At 43.0% G+C, this 17,290-nt stretch overlaps 1 protein-coding gene across 1 annotated transcript; it reads right to left on the minus strand.

Annotated features, from left to right (window-relative positions):
- Positions 1 to 4,128: 4,128 nt before the first annotated feature.
- Positions 4,129 to 13,422, minus strand: CLBA1 (clathrin binding box of aftiphilin containing 1; the record flags this gene model as incomplete). The annotated part of the gene is made up of 5 exons (XM_082317160.1): positions 4,129 to 4,347; positions 5,812 to 5,925; positions 7,223 to 7,352; positions 8,841 to 8,989; positions 12,970 to 13,422. 5 exons carry the CDS (start codon positions 13,420 to 13,422, stop codon positions 4,180 to 4,182), a joined length of 1,014 nt encoding a protein of 337 aa, XP_082173286.1. The 3' UTR covers positions 4,129 to 4,179.
- Between the last annotated feature and the right edge of the window lie 3,868 nt (positions 13,423 to 17,290).

A 17,290-nucleotide genomic window follows, 5' to 3' on the forward strand; every position in this document is an offset into this window, starting at 1 on the left:
GGTGGTGAAACACTGGCACGGGTTGCCCAGAGCGGTGGTGGCTGCCCCATCCTTGGTAACATTGAAGGCCAGGCTGGACAGGGCTCTGAGCAACCCGATCGGGTTGTAGATGTCCCTGCCCATTGCAGGGGGGTTGGGCTCGATGGCCTTTAAAGGTCCCTTCCAGCCCAAAAGATTCTGTGATTCTATAAATCTGGTTTTGGCTGCGAGGTGGTTACCAGCGTGGCGTTAGCCCTGCGACTGCCGCTGCCGCAGGACAGACCTGCTCCTGTGCTGATGGGTCTTGAAGTTCGGCAATAGCAAACGCTGCCTTATGCAGTTATGCTGCAGTTTAGTCTTTTAATAAAATATTCTCGAAGTATTGCTTTCAGGTCACGTTGAGACTCTTTTTAAAGGTGGTGTAGGGTTTCGTACGCTGTTATTGATTTTAGCCATGCTAAAAAATCTGAAAAAAGTATGCTGAGCAGCCGAGCTCCGTGCAATGCGGGTTTAAAACGGGGCTAGCAGAGGGGTGCAGGTACTGCCCGGAGCGCTCCGTTGAGCTCGGTGTTCCGTATACTGCAAGCGAGACTTAGAAAGACTAACCTTCCCACTCAAGCAAGAGTGAAATACACAAAAGAAAATAACCTATCCCTTAGTTCTGTGAGGAAGATGAGTTATAATTAGTTGCAAAGCTAGTATTGTGCTGTTAAAAACCAATATTAGGCGTGAAGAGTTAAGCTATTAAGATGCAGAAGTGTGTCTATAAAAGTATGTATTATTAAAGCAGATGTTGAGGGAAGCTGGAAGATTTTTGGCATTGAGGGATTTGCCCAGCATTCACGGGCATCTTGCCCTTATTGGAAAAAAAAAAAAAAGTTGCAACTTCATTCCATACGTTTTTCCCTCATTTGGACTCGTTTATCCACAGAGAAGTCTGGGGTTTAACAATTAATTTGAACACAGCTCATTTTTAGCCAAATTCCCTCTGCCATCTTAACTGGAGCAGGAGTACTGATTTTAAAGCTGATCTTCACTATTAAAAAGACCAGAGTGCTTTTAAATCCTGTAATGACCCTGTACTTTGAAAAGAATTTTTAAGATTTTACAAGATTTTGTTTGTTTGTTTGTTTTTTTACCGCAAGTCTTCTGCATATGTCCAACCGGTGGTGGGCTTATGGTATGCTTAGAAATCACCCTAGGGTCTGGAATGCCCACCCCCCTTTTTTTGTTTGTTAATAAAATTCTGCATATTATTTGGACTTTTAAAAATAATCTACAAATATTAACAATATGCTGTTTCTAAACCAAAATTTCCCAAAACTTCGCCTTCCTACTCTGCTCCGTTTTAAGGGTTGGTTGTTGAAATAAGTTCCCTAAAATTTTGCTTCTGTTACACCTTTGAACAGAAGATGCATTGAAATATTTTCAGTCTTTCCCGACGTAGTTGTTCCTTTTTTGCAAAGCTGTTTACAGTGTTCCTTCGAAAGGAAACACTTCAGTAATTACATTGCTGATTGGAACTTTTAAAAACTGTATTCTATGGGTATATTTTTGCTCTAATCTCAGTGGAAGAAAAAGGCATTTCTGTCTAGCTCTGCTGTCTAAAACTCTTACCTTGCTTTAGCTTTCACCTTTTCAAAACCCTAAGCAAATGTCAGAAGTCTCTGGTATTTGCTTTCCGCAAACAGAGAGTACAGTAACATGTTTAGTTCATCAAAACTCAGTATTCACAGCTGAGAGCTCACACCTAAGATGAGAAACGATTAAACTCGTAGGTTAAAACGTACGAAGATACAAAGTTTTACGATGTCCTCCGTGCACCGTTTCCACGGACGGAGCACCGGCTGCTGCTGAGCAGCGCGGTGGGCTGGCAGCGGGCGCAGCCGGCGCCGGGGAAGGCAGGGGCGAGGAGACCGGCCGCCACCTGTGCCAAGCGCAGCGGGGGGCTCCCGGCACCCCTCGTTTCCCCGGATAACGACAGAGGGCAAGGCTACTTGATGCTACGCGATACGCCTGAAAACAGTGGGCTGAAATTTGGGTTGTCTCCCCGAGTGTGCGCTCTGGTCAGTTAAGAGAAAGAGAGTGCAATTTTCTCTTTGTAAATACCCCCAAACAGGCAGATTGAGTCCAAATTGTGATAAGGGCTGGAGGGCTGCCAGGACTCCACAGCCTTGAAGCCGAATTGAATTACTTCGTAATTTCAAATCTGCTAGTCTTTTTCTTTGAAGAGATAAACTTGCTCATCTCAGGCTGCAGGCAGGAGTCAAAGGTCTCTCCGCTCTCTGTGCGGCCAGTGTTTACAGGCAGTAAGGGCTCCGGTGGCCCAAAGCATCTGGCCAAGAAAGAAAAACCTGAAATGTGGAGCCCATCACCTTTGGAACCCCAGTAGTTTTTTTCCCCACTGAACCATAAAGGGCTGAAACCATTTTTTTCCCCAATCCGTACCTTGGACAGGGCTGTAAAACCTGCTACTGTGCGGGAAAGAGTAGGTATTCACCCCTCTCCTGGGGTAACCGTGCAAAACACTCCTCAGTAGTTTCGTCTGATGATAGCCAAAGCACAGGCGAACTTGCGAGCCCAGAAAAAAGAGGGCCTCAGGGTCTGGTGCACCAGCCAGTATCGTACACCCTACAGATCGCCCCCTCCAGCCCCTCTGCGGGGCCCTGCTTGTCTGAAAGCATAAAAATGGGATTTTATTCTTACAATTGATTTCAATAATGTTTATTGCCAACCTCACCTATCCATTCATCATCTATTGGCAATTTACTGTTTTGTGAGTTTGACTACAACCTATTTAATACATGTTTAAGTGCTCTGAGACTTACAAGGGAAATTGAAAAATGAATTCAAATCCAGCGTTAAGTGAAAAAGTTAACCCTGCTCCTGTATCTGCATGGAGATTTCGGTCTGGGGCCAGGGAGGCTGCGGAGCCGCTTCCAAACAGCGCTGCTCCAAGCGGCCTGTTAGCGTTTACTGAGTAACCACGGGTCATCCCATGCTAATAGCACGGAGGTATCATAAACGTTACTGAAGTTACACGTTATTATAGCAACTGCAATTTCACTGCTCAACAGTTTACGAGATTAAGGGTTGGAGTCTGCCAGTGCTTTATAGTAGGCTTAATTCTAACAAAATGGGCACATAAATAATTAACTGACTTAGTTTGGGAGTATCCAAGTTTGTTCCCTGCTTTTAACACATAAAATGTCAGTTGCAGTGCTGAGCAACTCTTTAAAATAAAGAGCCATATAAAATTCTCATATTCAGAATGGCCCAAGCAATAAATAGATTAGTAGCTTGCTTAAAAGTTATTACCAATGAATAAATAAAGCTGTTGCGGCCGGCGAGGAAGAACCATGGGTTATACGGATGACAGCGAGGTGCATCCCCTCTGGCACGCAGGCGTGCAGGAGGATGGGCACCATAGCTGATAGTTACTGTAAAATTCTAAAAGGGCAGCGACTTACAGCGTTGTGCAGCGCAAGTCCTGAACTGCCCCGCAGTGAAGCTTTTAACAAGCGCGGTTATGCGTGGCGTGAGTGTTCGGTAGCTGAATGAATCCAAGAAGCCCTGTTACAATCAGCTTCAGAAAGGTGATTTATTTCAGTTAGAAACCAATGCCAGAACAAAACATTGCACTGACTCTACCCATATTGCCACAGTAGGCTTCATCAGACGGAAGTTAAAAGAGTTTTGTTTTCCTAAACCCCAGTGAAAGCCACCAGATGTAGAAGCCTCCTCTCATTACGTTCAGCAGTGGCAAACTAAGAGACCTCAGCTCATCCAAACTGGACCAAACATGAGGAGAGACGGTGACAAGGCACACTCGACGGCACACCTGAGGCGTGTTTAGATTTTGGCAGGGAAACAAGGTTTTTGATCGAAGAGGCGTTAAGGCCTGAAAGGTCAGCAGTTCAGGAGAGCAGTCCACCAGAGTATCTTCAAAGTGTGATTGCAGCTGGATTTACTGTAAGAGACATGACTGCAGCAAAACTTAGCAACTTGACTTCACAACTAAACAGGGTAAATATATCTTCTAATAATGTGGCTTTAGGTACTTCATATACAGTAATATGTCACTTCCCTAAAGAACATATGTAGTCTATAGTACCAAGCCAGTAACAAAATGAAGGTAAACTGCATCCAGTTTAAAAAAAAAAAAAAGAAAAAAAAAAAAGATTTAAAAGTGCATTTGGTTCAACAAACATCACTACTGAAAAATTTCATTTTTAGGTTGTGTGTAGTGAAAATGTGCTTCTTCCTTGGGATTGTTATATATTGCATGTTTCCATTTGATGATGTGGTTTTCAAAAAGAGGTTACAAGTGAAAAGATGACCATGTCTGGAATCTGGTGATACAGAAAGCTGAGTGAAAAAGAAAAACTAAATTATATTTTTCCATCCTACAGTAAGTTAATCACTTAGCATATTTTAATCTAATTTTTACACAGATTTCCTAAAAATAAGATCAGCAGAAGAAAAAAAAAATTGACATAACTAGGAAGATAAATGGAAAACATCCCACTATATCATTTAACTTACTTACAAATTACAAATGGCAACATACATTTCCTAACGAGCTTTACTTTGAGACACCAAGCTGCAGGGCTTGTCCTTTCCCTTCAGAGGCTGCTCCAGAAAAATACGGTCCATTCACCTTAACTCTGTATCATGATTCTTTTTACTTTTACTCCATCTACCTTGAACCACTTCTCCTTTGCCTAAACCCCGTCTCCGTATTGTACACGTTTCCAAGTGCCTGTCAGCTACTGTGATCCCACCCCCACACACTCATTGAAGAAAGCAGAACTGAATTATGAAGGAATAAGCTGGACAGCCTCTTTTCCTTTTCTTTCTGAATTCTCCAGCCTAACAGCTCTTATGTACGAGGTTCTCAGCACAGCATACGTCTTCAGTGCCCAATGCAGTAAATAGAATAAAACATAGCAATGGAAGCGTGCCTCAAACTATGCATCTCCACAGCAACAACAGTTGCTCAAGTTTGTTCTCCGCTGAGGAAGGGACCTTGTGTTAAGAATATTCACCCAAAATACTTGGATAAAAACAGAACATGACTGATTTTTTTAAAGCAATGGGGAATGACAGAATTTTCCTTCCAACTCGCATTGCTTTAGCAAGAACGAAACGGCCTGTTTGACCAAAGACATAAATGCACTAACAACAAAGCATTTCAATTATTTCATTTCTCTATATGTTTTGTAACACAGCTTAAAAATAGTCATGTTCTCACATCCTTGTAATTATAACATCAATTCTGCCTTCCTCCTTAAGTAGATCCTGTTTTCTCCTCAAGTGAACAAACCAAATCTGGATCATTCTCAACACCCGAAATGCAAGTTTGAATGCAGTTTCTTCTCTACCAGCTTTGCTTCTAATGTCTCCCTTACCATGTATTTCAGGAGCGAGTTACAATCATCATTCTCAGTGATTGACGTGTTGATCCTTCTACACACACACACAAATTTTCCTTTGTCATCAGAGCATCCTGGCTAGATTCTATATATCGCTGCTCTCTCTTAACTAATAAGTAATTTGGCCTAAAGTCCAGCTTATGTAATGAATAACCTTACATTCCAGTATCCCCCATATTATGTTGCTTTGCATTTGGTACCTTATATTGTACCTTTTCTAAAGCTGTCAGACAGGTTTGCAAGAGCAAAAAAAACAACTCCACATCCAAACAATCCTATCAGAACCAAACAACTGCATTAGGACATCGGCTAGAACAGCTGGCTACAGCACAGAGGAACATGTAAAAGACACTCTATGGTTCTCTGAAGCACTTCCTTTCAGAGCAGCAATTCTTACCTTGGTCTGGATCAGTGCTTTGCAGTCATTAATACTGAATCCATCAAATCTGAAGTCCTCATTATCTTTAACATTTGATTCCTCAAAAATGTCATCCTGGCTCTCTGAAAAGTCCTAGTAAAACATAATTTACATTTTCTCTACAAATTTCTATCTGATCTCAAGGCATATAACCTAAAGAGAATTTTCCCTCAAATAACAATAACCACTAAATTTTACCTTCTGAAGCTGTATTTTGATTTAGCATGTGCCCCCTTTGCATTAAAACAATTTTATGCCAAAACAAGTTCTGCACACATGAATCTAATTGTGACTTAAATAAATAAAAAAGCCATTTCCAATTAAAAATAGCCTTAACCTACACCAGAAAATAGCTGAGAAATACAGCAGCAGCATTGTCTAAAGCAATACAATTTTCCAGTAACAGGAAAGAAGCAATGACATAAGTTTAAGCTGCTTGTGCATTGATTTAATGCCGGTGTATCTATGGGCAAGAAAGGAACAGAAGGGGAGCTTAACTATGTTGGAGAAATGTCTCCCATTCTCTCCTGTTAGGTGACAGTTCTATAAAAGTGACTTTCAAGTGCAGGAATAGGTCCTATATCTTTGGCACTGTCATTCTGTTTGTATATAACTTGCATGAAACGTCAAATATATCCATAAAATCAAAATTGAACACAGTACCCCCCTGCCATGCTTCAGCAATCAAATTATCAATTGAAACAGTTACTTCTGAAAACCACATGTGACTAATTCATCCCAACTAAATAATCAGGTTGAATACTAAACCACCTCTGATACCTTTATCTTCTCAAAACAAGAGATTAAACAGAGACATTTCTTTCTGAGATCTTTCAATACTGTTGGTTTGGTCTCAATTCAATTTAAAACATGTTCTCCCTCAAGCCTTGCAAAACCAGATAGAATAATCTGAGGAAAAGGGAAGTGGAACACACTTTCAGTTCGTATACAGTAAAAACATGCAGTAATTGCTTTAACAGCCTCTCTGATTCAAATCCGATTTTCACTTAACGGAAAGATATTAGAGGCTAACAGTATTCTCATGCTCTGAGCAAAGAAGAAAACCATCTTACTGCACACACATCTGAAAGCTAATTCTACATCTATACTGAAGCGGAAGGTACCACCTAATGCAACAGGGCGCTACATAATGGAGACTTCAATGTAAAGACGATCAAAATTTGATCCTACAAAATTTCATAGTCACTTACACACAATGATGAGAAAACACTAGACTATCATTTTAAAAGGCTGTAAGAAACCTCTCTGTAAAAAAACTCATGACTCACCCAGATCTAGCTCATCATGCATCTGTGCATACGGCTTACAGAAAATCAGATTGATAACCAAGTGTTTACACTGGCATACTAGCAAACCATTGTTCAATTACCTTTGGATTTGCATCTATTCCAAGAACACTCAAGAGGTTTTCCTGGCAATGAGATTTACTCCAGGGATGTCTTAAGCTGGGGGTATTATCAAAGTCTCTAAGTGTTCTCCATATGTTTCCAGAATCAATGCTAGGAAAGAAAACACAATCTGAGGTTATAAGGTGTACAAAGTTTCCAGTAGATGTATATAACTTAGTTATTTTCACTACATATAGTCATGTACTAGCCTACCTTGATCTAAAAAGCAATTTATCGTAAAACTATTCTACATTCGTTCAAACTATCAACCCAAGGTACTAATAAGCTTGCACGACAATTAACGGAAACAGTAAGTCAACATAACTGTATGTTTGGGCTTCTCAGATAAGAAGTGCATTAGAAGCATATTTCAGAGATTGTTATATGCCAACAGCTCGGATTATTCAATTGCTTCTGTGAAATGTGGGTAAGGTTCAGCCCTATTAATTCTGCACTTTGCATTTTCTGACTCTCAAACCTTTCTCCTTCCTATCAATCAGTCGCGCTCCTCGACTGCAGGAGCCTGCTGCTCAGGTGGGCGACCTGCATCTGCTCTGGACACGTAGGTACTACAAAACAAGCGAAAGGCACACGCTACTGAAACAGTGAGAATTAGGGAGTTCCCTCTACATAGTACTTTGGGTTCTTCCGCATTCATCCTGTACAAATCCAGTTGCTTTCTGCTTAGTACATGATGCAATTATCATTGATATTAGTTATTCACCACAGTAGATCAGGGCTTTTTTGTCTGTAGTTCGTACTCTGCTATAATATTGCAGTCCCTTTTACATATATATCATATTTCTCCACAAGTTTGAGGCTGATTAAAATATAACGCATATACAAGGAACTTGCTGAAAGGATGCCCACATTAAATGTTTTAACTGCATTTCTTGCGATTCTTATGACATTTCCGAAGTATGGTCTGACCCAGCTTTCTAGATACAACGCCTCAGGTGTATGCAAAAATAACTACAATACTGCTCAGAAGCTGCTGATCCTTCGAAAACACGTAACAAATCTAAAAGTGTTCCAGCTGTCTTAAGAGAAAGCTAAGTTAATGATACTAATTGCTATTAACATAACTCCAGGAAAGAAGGCAGATGCACCACAGATTCTGAAGCACATCTGGTTAAACATGAGGAGAAGTTCCCACTTGGGAAAACTGGGGAGGGAGGAAAAAAAAAAAAGCAAGTGACTGTCAGCAGAAGCAGCAGCAATGCTCCTGCCTCAGACGATGGAGAAATAAGTCGGACGTGTCGTAAAGAAAGGACAAGCGAACAGGAAGAACAGGCTGCTTGTTGGGTGTTCTGGCATTCCAGAGGCTTAGTCATAAGAAGACACACCAACAGCAGGAAAAACCTCAAACAGGAATTTGTAATTTTGATATATTCTCTTCCTTGTTTTCCAATGGCTAAAACACAATCCATTTCCTTTAACAACACAATACAAAAATGGTAAGATCTCTATGCTGAAGAGCACAGTGATTAAAAAGATTTTTAAGTTCACCTGCAAGTACCACTGATTTTTAAATTATGAAATAAACAGTGTAATTGCTGAGGAACTTTTTCTTTTAAACTGTTGATCTAAACTCATTACCAAAGTTGATTCTTCTTAAGTTCAGGAATCCCAACATCTTCATTATTTGTATCAAGGACTTGATCTAAGCTTCTTATGCTCTCTCTGGACTGTGATACAAAGACTTCTGGAAAGCCCAACTTAAATATATCCTCATAGCTGTGGTTTGCCTAGAAAAAACAGAGTTTTATTATGTATGTTACACAGGCCATCCCCACAGTTCACAAAGCACGTAGTCCAAAGACTACAACATTTCTAGAGATTGTATTATTGATTGTTTTAAAAATTTGTATTAATGGCACAGAGGGACTGAGCTCATAGTTCAGTGTTTTGAGTATTTACCTAGAATTAGAGGAGGAGAAGCAAGAGTCCAAGCGTTTCTCACAGAATCATAGAATACCAGGTTGGAAGGACCTCGAGGATCATCTGGTCCAACCTTTCTAGCACAATCTAGACGAGATGCCCCAGCACCATGTCCAGCTGAGTCTTAAACGTGTTCAGCGTAGCAGAGACAACTACTTCCCTGGGGAGATTATTCCAATGATTGACTGTTCTCATTGTGAAAAATTTACCTCTCGTGTCCAATCGGAATCTCCCTGGGAGTAACTTGTACCCGTTACCCCTTGTCCTCACCATGGGACTCCTTGTAAAAAGGGAGTCTCCCTCTTCTTTGTAGCTCCCCTTTAAGTACTGGTTCATGGTGATGAGATCACCTCTAAGCCTCCTTTTCTCAAGGCTGAACAAGCCCAGCTCTCTCAGCCTGTCATGCAGCAGGCTGCCCAGACCCTTGATCATCTTGGTGGCCCTTCTCGGGACCCCCTCCAACCTGTCCACATCTTTTTGTATTAAAAAAAAAGTTTCTGATGTTTCATCAGTTTCTGATGAACCTTAGTCTCTAGCTTCCCAGCTACTAAGTTACAGACTGGTTTGCCTATTAGCACTCAAGACTCCTTCTTCTGCTCAGCTAATTCAGTCCAGGTCAAAACTGATGTATACATCAATTCAAAAGCTTGTTTTGCTAACTTAGTATTTGAACACACCTAATTCAGCCAAATGTAACACAACTACTAAATGCTACAGGTACCAATAAATACTTGCACTGTCTAAGTCTGCATAAAAGCTGCAATCAGTATGTCTCTATATCCTCGCATTTGCACCAAACTTTTTCCAGCCTATGTTAAAAATCAGAGCCAGATTTCAATACTTGCTCCTCCAGCAGTGATAAGGAGGAGGTTTTGAGGACTGAACATAGCCACATGAGCGATCCAGACAGGCCTACTGGAAGTAACAGGGTTATCTGAAGACTAAGAAATACATATACAAGGAAAAATGTGCGTAATTTACATCCTATCCTAAGGGGATGTTATCATGCCATCTGGTCCACAAGCTTTGTCCTTTTATTCCTTCAAAGAAGGAATTACTGCAGTTTTCTAAATCAAAGCAATTAATTGACTTCAACACCCTGCAGAGGGACTGCAATCCAGGAGCAGCACTGTTGTGTGAAAACTAGAGAATGAAACCAGTCAGTTTGTTTTCTTTGCCTAGCAATCAACAAATGAAAAACAGAAATATGGATACTCCATATTTTGACAGTTTCATTTAATTGTAATTAAAACAGCTGAAATAAATTGATATATTTCCACAGTTTCATTATACTTAACTCAGACGAATGCAGTGAATACTGTGAGAACGGATTTAATCTAATGATGAGTCGGCAAAATCAGCAGAGCTGGTACGTGGCTTCTGTACTTCTGAGCATCCTTCTAGAAATAGAATTTATGCCCCACGCTGCTCCCTCTTCAAGTAAGGCCTTGCTAAACTGCCTATCCTGAAGGGCAACTGCTGGGACATTCAAAGATTCCTGGGTAAAATCCTTTGAGTCTTGCCCAAAGTGTCATAAAACTTTCAATTGATTTAGAAATTATTTCAGTAGACTTAACTTACAAGAGGGATGCTATATGGAGGAGAAAGATGTCTGAGAAGCAGAATTCTATGAAAGCACGTTTGCTAAAGCATATGTGAAGAATCACAGTCAAGATAAAAAAAACCCCAAACTTTCAAGTAGGTACCAAAACCTAAATGGGAGGGAAGCTAAGGAATAGTCAGGCAGCTGCTCTTGGCTTTGGGGTGGGGGGAAATTACAGCCACAGAAGTGCGTATCGAGGGCAGCGCAGGTCTGCCTCATTTGTAGTATCACCTTAGAGCCTGGGATGTTACTCCGACATGCATACAAGTCACTGGCTTACAGTTTAGCCAGGCCAGAAGAAAAATGCAAGATTTTTTTTTATTACCTTTATTACTGTCTACTTCAGTGGGTGTTTCTAAACAAAATTTGGCTATATTTCCATTTACCTTGTAGCTTGGTACTAATTATAAAAATATGAATGCACAAATTTCCCATCCGTGCTTTTTGACTAAATCCTCTATATCCTATTATATCAAAATACTCCAGTGCTTAAGCAAGTGCACTAGTACCTCTCACAAAGGCCGGCATTTAAAGAACACACGAAAAATCATTATTCAATCATGTAGGTAAAATATCCAGCTACTGCAAGGAAATTAGTGATTGTGTTCATCTTAAAATACATGGTTCTGCTCCAGACTGACATCGTTTAATTAACTGAAGCATTAGATATCGAAGGTCAGACCTCTGATGATCTCTAGAGGTCCCTTCCCACCTACCTGCATTTTTTTCTGTTGACCATACGAAGACAGAGCCCCAACCTGAAGAGTTTATGATCTCAAACAAACAATACAAAAAGCACAGGGATGAAGGACAAACTACACATATATTCTACACCCAAAGAAATCTCCCAACAGCTCTGCAGCTGTTTCTCTACCCTGAGACAAGAAAAGACAACTTGAAACTCTAGGCATGGTTAACTTATTTAGCTCGTAATGGACATTTCCTTTTGCCGTTAATAAATGCAAAAATAAAGCAAAGGCTTCAGTAAGATTAAGAGCTACTGCTTTTGGAAAGAAACCAAACAATCTGCTATATTCTATTTCAGCTCCAGTCATTACACACTCTCTTTTTTCAACATAAGACTTCTTGTCCCTAATTTCCAGCATTATGAACAATTTAATTTCTCTGTTTACGCATACCAATAACCAGGTATCTTGCGATCTCCACTCTATCAGTGCTGGAAAACCTACCCCACGTGCTTCTTTGTGCTTTCCCTAGTAATACCTCTGCAACAGGTAAAGTTCCCAGGCAAGGGCAAGAAAGCTGTCTGCAGAAAACCCTCAGTTCGCTATGCATACTAAAACTCACCTAACAGACTACAAGCAGTAAGCTATTACTGCTACTGCTTAACCCCGTGGAAGTCTTAGTCAATTGCTCTCTTTTTTTCAAATGTTTTAATTTAGGACAAAAGTCATAAGAATGAGGGTGTTTTGTTTTGTATTTGTACATTCTTATTTCCCTTTTGTTACTTTGCTTGGCTTTGGTGATCCATGTTTGGTAAACATGAAAACACACTAATTGCAACAAGGTATAACCCTTAACCTGAATCTTTTTTTGTGCTGATAAGGACACATTATATTATTTATTCAGATTATTAGTTCTAACATTGTATGAGCGAATGTTACATCCTATGCTAAAAAATGAATGATACTAAATCATTTCTATTCTTTTTTTTTTTTGTCATTAACTTCCACCCACAATCAGTCTAAAATTGCAGAAAGATTGTTGGCGTATTCAGGCAGTATATTAAATAACAGTTATTCTTTTTGCCAATTTCTAACTCAATGTTATGTTGGTTTACTTCAATAAGCTTGCAGGCAACGCACAGAATTTTTTACCCACCTTCCTGATTTTTTGTTTCCTATGCTCGTTCTTGTCTAGCTTTGAAATTGCATGTGCTTCAGGGCAAGGTTCATTGGTTCTACCCGCTTACTTATTCCTCGTGTCTAGAAGCAAAGTAGCGCACTACATTCTTTAAAGCTCTCCAGCAGGATAACCTAAGTATTTGTCAAACACTGTAAAGAAGGTGCTTTTGTTCCACTTGAGCTAGCCACAAAGTAGCTTGACAGTTTCTCTCCCTGTACAGCATTATCCTCTATGGAGGATACATTCAGATACAAATCTTGAGATGTAGGAAGCAGCAACACAAACATTTCTGGTCTTTGGTTTACTATTAACACATACCTCCTTCAGAGAGCTCGAAGCCTCCTTTGTCCCACTGCGCAGAGATGGCTCAGAACAAAAATGACCAGCAGAAGTGCTACAATGTTCGTTGCTTAAGTCCGCATCAACTCTAGAAGTTTTTGTTGACTTCACCAAAACTTCAAGATTATGACTGAATCTCTCTGATTTGTCTAAGGACTCCCTGAAGCCTTCAAAATCACCCCAGGAACCGCTGGGTTCTGAGGTACTATAACTGCTCTTAGAAGACCCCTCACAAGTTCTCCCTTTGCTATTCACTACAGGGAGACTTTGCTGCATTACTTCAAGATTAATAATTTCTTCATTATTTGTCCTTTCATTCGAGTTACAGTCACTTTCATCGAGAGACATACCACCTGCTTCAAGGTCTTTTAGAGGCATCTGGTGCGATGTGTCTGTATTAGTAAGACTTTCTACCAGTGACAGGTTCTGCATCTTTGTTTAAGAAAAATTCATTTGTTGAAATCTGTACTGCAAAAAGGCTACTGAAGTTCAGTCGCATTAGAAATCTGAATATTTCCAAAACAGAACCAAATTCTTCATTTCACCCCAAAGAATAACAACACTGTTAAATCAAAACAGGATGTCCTTCAGCCTCTCCTCCAGTAATCAGCATGTTATTCAGTCTCACTTTTTGTGTGGGATATGAGCCTGCAAAGAAAGAATCATAAATAAATACTTCTGTGATAAGGGCTGTGTAGGAATAAAGAAAGATAGCTGATAAGGCAGGAGAAAGAACGCTCAGGTTAAAATAAACACATTCCAGTATTCTACAACTGAAAATCACCAAAGGCAAAACTATTTAAAATTTAACTATCTGCCCACACCACAAGCAAGCCATTCAATTAGTGAACAATATTCAGAAAACACTTAACGAAGCTGTTGGATATTAATTGAGTACTGATTGAATATACAGAGGACAAGCCGAAATAATTACAGACAACATCCAACATGTACTAAGTATTTTCTATAACTGTTTCATCCATCTCGTGCATACTCAAACAGTTCAAAACTCACACTTTTTGTTTGCACGGGCTTTCCCTGTCCAAAAAATTACTGACGAGGTGACTGAGACTTGCAGCAACACAGGAACTGGCCGTTTAATCCTGTGAAAAATACACTGCTTCCAACTATTTAAGCAATTAGGACGGATTTAATAAGTTCAGTTTGGCATCTCTAAGTTATACAGGCAATACCGCATTTATCATTTTAGATTAATCACATCTCCTCAAGCATTTTTCTGACAAGCTGCTCCGGGGGGTGGGTTAGGAGCTATGCTAAAACCACTCCTGAAAGACCGGCCGCTAACAGACATTTTCTGGGCTTAACAGCCAGAACAAATCCTGGGGATTTTCCCCCCAGGTTCACCCCCGAGGTGGCGCAGGAGGGGCGGGCCAGGACGCGGGGGCACGGCGGGGCCGCCCGCCGCCGGGGCCTCCCCCGGGACCCCCCTCACCCCCGGCCGGAGCAGGGCAGGGGGAGCCCCGGCCGAGAGCCCGTCCCCGAGCCGGAGCCGCCGGCGCTTCACCCGAGGGAGGAGGCTCCTCCACCCGTGTTCCCCCCCGGCCGTGACCGGGCAGCCCGGGCTGGGCTCGGCACCGGCCCGCCGCGGGGGAGCCGCGCTCCCGGGGAGGCGGAGGCAGGCGGGGGGGAGGCGGCGAGCCGCCTCGGCCCGCAGCCCCCGGGGAGCAGCGGCGCCGGCCCTGCCGGCCGTTGAGGGCAGCTCGGGGCCTCGCCACCCGTGAGGAAACCGCCTTACCGCCGGTCCAGGGCCCGCTGCCGCCGCCCGGCGACCGCGCCGGCAGGCCGCCCGCGGCCGGGCCTAGGTGTGCGGGGCGGGGCTGCGGGGCCGCCGGGGGCCGCCGCCGGCAGGGGGCGGGGCCTGCGGGCCGGTACCGGACCCTCTCAGCCCGGGCGCTGCTTCCCGCGGTGGGCGGGAAGCGGCGCTCCGGCGCCCGGTCCCCCGCCTGCTCCTGCTGTCAGGCCCGCGCCCCGCCCAGGGCAGCAGCGAGGGGCAGGGCAGCCTCGGCCCGGCCCGGCCCGGCCCGGCCGTGGCCCGGCCCCGGTCCCCGTCCTCTCCCCTGTCTGGTCGGACAAGCGCGTCCCCCGGCCTCCAGCCCTGCCCCTGGGCCGCCGTCACGGCGGGAGCCTTCACCTGCGTCTCCCTTGGGTTCAAACCGCTCTGCTGTCTTCCAGCCAGAAGCCAACTCCCCCCCCCCCCCCCCGGAAGAGATTGATTTTAAAATCGTGATGTGAAAAAATATTCACATTTTTCCAGCTTTTTCTGCGCTCTGGCAGGCTAGGGACGTACCGTTTGATGGTGGCGGTTTGTGTTTGCGTTTAATTTGAGAACAGCTAAAATCCTCACACAAAATTCCAGGATACGTACTTGAGTAACCACCAGTCCGCCCAGCAATACAACCTCATGATAAAACGTTTGGAATAGGCCATCTCCTCTTCCCCTCTCCCTCCCTTTACCCCGTCAGGAGGTGTTCGGCTGTCCCCGCTCTCTGCTGGGGCTGGGACTCATCCACCCCTTGTATCGGATGAAGCCAGGAGCCGTGGGCCCGGTCGCCGTGGAGGGGTCACCCCGCAGCCTGGGGCGGCCGTCTCTGGGGGGGGGCTGGCTGGCAGAGCGCAAAGAAAACTCCTCAGCCTCCCTTGTCCTCGGGGCCAGGTTTAACAGCTGGGCAGTCCCAAGCAACAGGGGACAGTTGTAAAAGCAAGGAAAAAGGTTTTCTGGAGCAAGGCCCAAAGTAAAAAGCATTTTCTAGGCATTACAGTACATACGTTTTCCAGCCCAGGCACAGATACGTGCACTCCCCTCCCACGCATCTGACTCTCATTCCAGGCTGTAGTGCTTTATCTGAGGGCGAGAGGCTGAATTTGGGAACAATGCCCAGATGCAGAGCCAAAGAAACTTCACAGGCAAGTCTCTGAAAGATTTTTTAATTTGTTTTCTTTCTGCTTTGGAGCAGTTTCTTACCCTCCGTGGCCATCCCATGGCAGCCTGCAGCTCTGAGGATATCTGACCAGCTCAGCAGGACTGTGATTCAGCCCCAAAGCGCCTGACACTTGTTAAGATAGCATCATCACCCTACACTGCAGTAAGTTTGTGCTGCAGGAACCTCTGGGGTTCCAGCTCTCTTTTCAGTTTTGAAGGGAGCTCAGCTTTTTTCAGCTACTGAGATTGTTTTGCACAACTTTACATTTTCACCTTCATCTTCTCAAAGGAAAAAGGCTACAAGCAGACTGCGCAAAGGCTGAGGCGCTCCTCTCTGTGCCACGCTTTGTATCTGGAGGGGAAGGGGTGCGTGGGTTTTCAAAACCTGCCTCTGCCTTGCCAAGCTCAAGCTGTCTTTGCAGTTGTGTGGAGCGGTGAGAGCTGGTGAGCAACGGAAACTGCCCCAGACCTTAGAAATTTCAGCGTAGGAACAGAAGAAATTGTGATGCCTTCTTCCCAGAGTAACCTCAGTAACTTCGTTAAGGACTTGCCACATAACAGTGCTGTTTATTTCTCTCTCCAGCACACCTTATAACCCACCTTTGGAAAACCAGTTGCTAACCCCAAGTCCTTGCAGAGGAAGCAATCAGCTGCACCATCTGCTGGATGTACCTACTGCTGCCTCTGCTTTCAGGCAAACACAGCTGAAAACCCACAGAATCACCTCAAGAAAAATCTGCACTGGTGCATTTTGGGCAGCTTTTAAAATCAGGAGTCAGCATGAGTTACCGCTGCCCCACAAAGTGGATTTCACCTGCCCTCCTCTCAATTCACTTCTCTTGACTCAGCCCAGCTGAGTGAGAGCATGACACCTGCTGATGAGATCCCTAATTCAAGTTTTAAACTAAACCCTCTCATAGACTGACTAGTATAAATTAAAAGCGTTATCTCAGTTGGATTAAGAGTTTTCTCCTCTGAAGGATATTGGGGACAAAAATCATGTTATCTGTTTGGGGAATAAGTCTTATGATTTTGTCTGACATATACCAGACCTTGGCATTTACTCCATAATTTCTGCATTGAATCAATAATTTCTTTCTGAACTACCACTTTTTTTTTTTTTTAATAATCCAGTCTTTAGTTACAGGGTCAATATGACAAAAGCTTCAAACATAGACTATAACCTTATATTTAGACACTTAAATGTATGCATCTACAAAAGCAGAACCTCACTACTCAAAAAACTCATGAACACAAACAACTGAATCGACTGAACACTGCAGCTGCTATTGCTGCTCCTGCCACCATTCCCACCGGAAAATTTTTTTAGTTTAGTACACATACTCTAGAATTATTCTT

This window comes from Platalea leucorodia, assembly GCF_965183815.1.
Source record: "Platalea leucorodia genome assembly, chromosome: 7".
Classification (NCBI taxonomy): Eukaryota; Metazoa; Chordata; class Aves; order Pelecaniformes; family Threskiornithidae; genus Platalea; species Platalea leucorodia.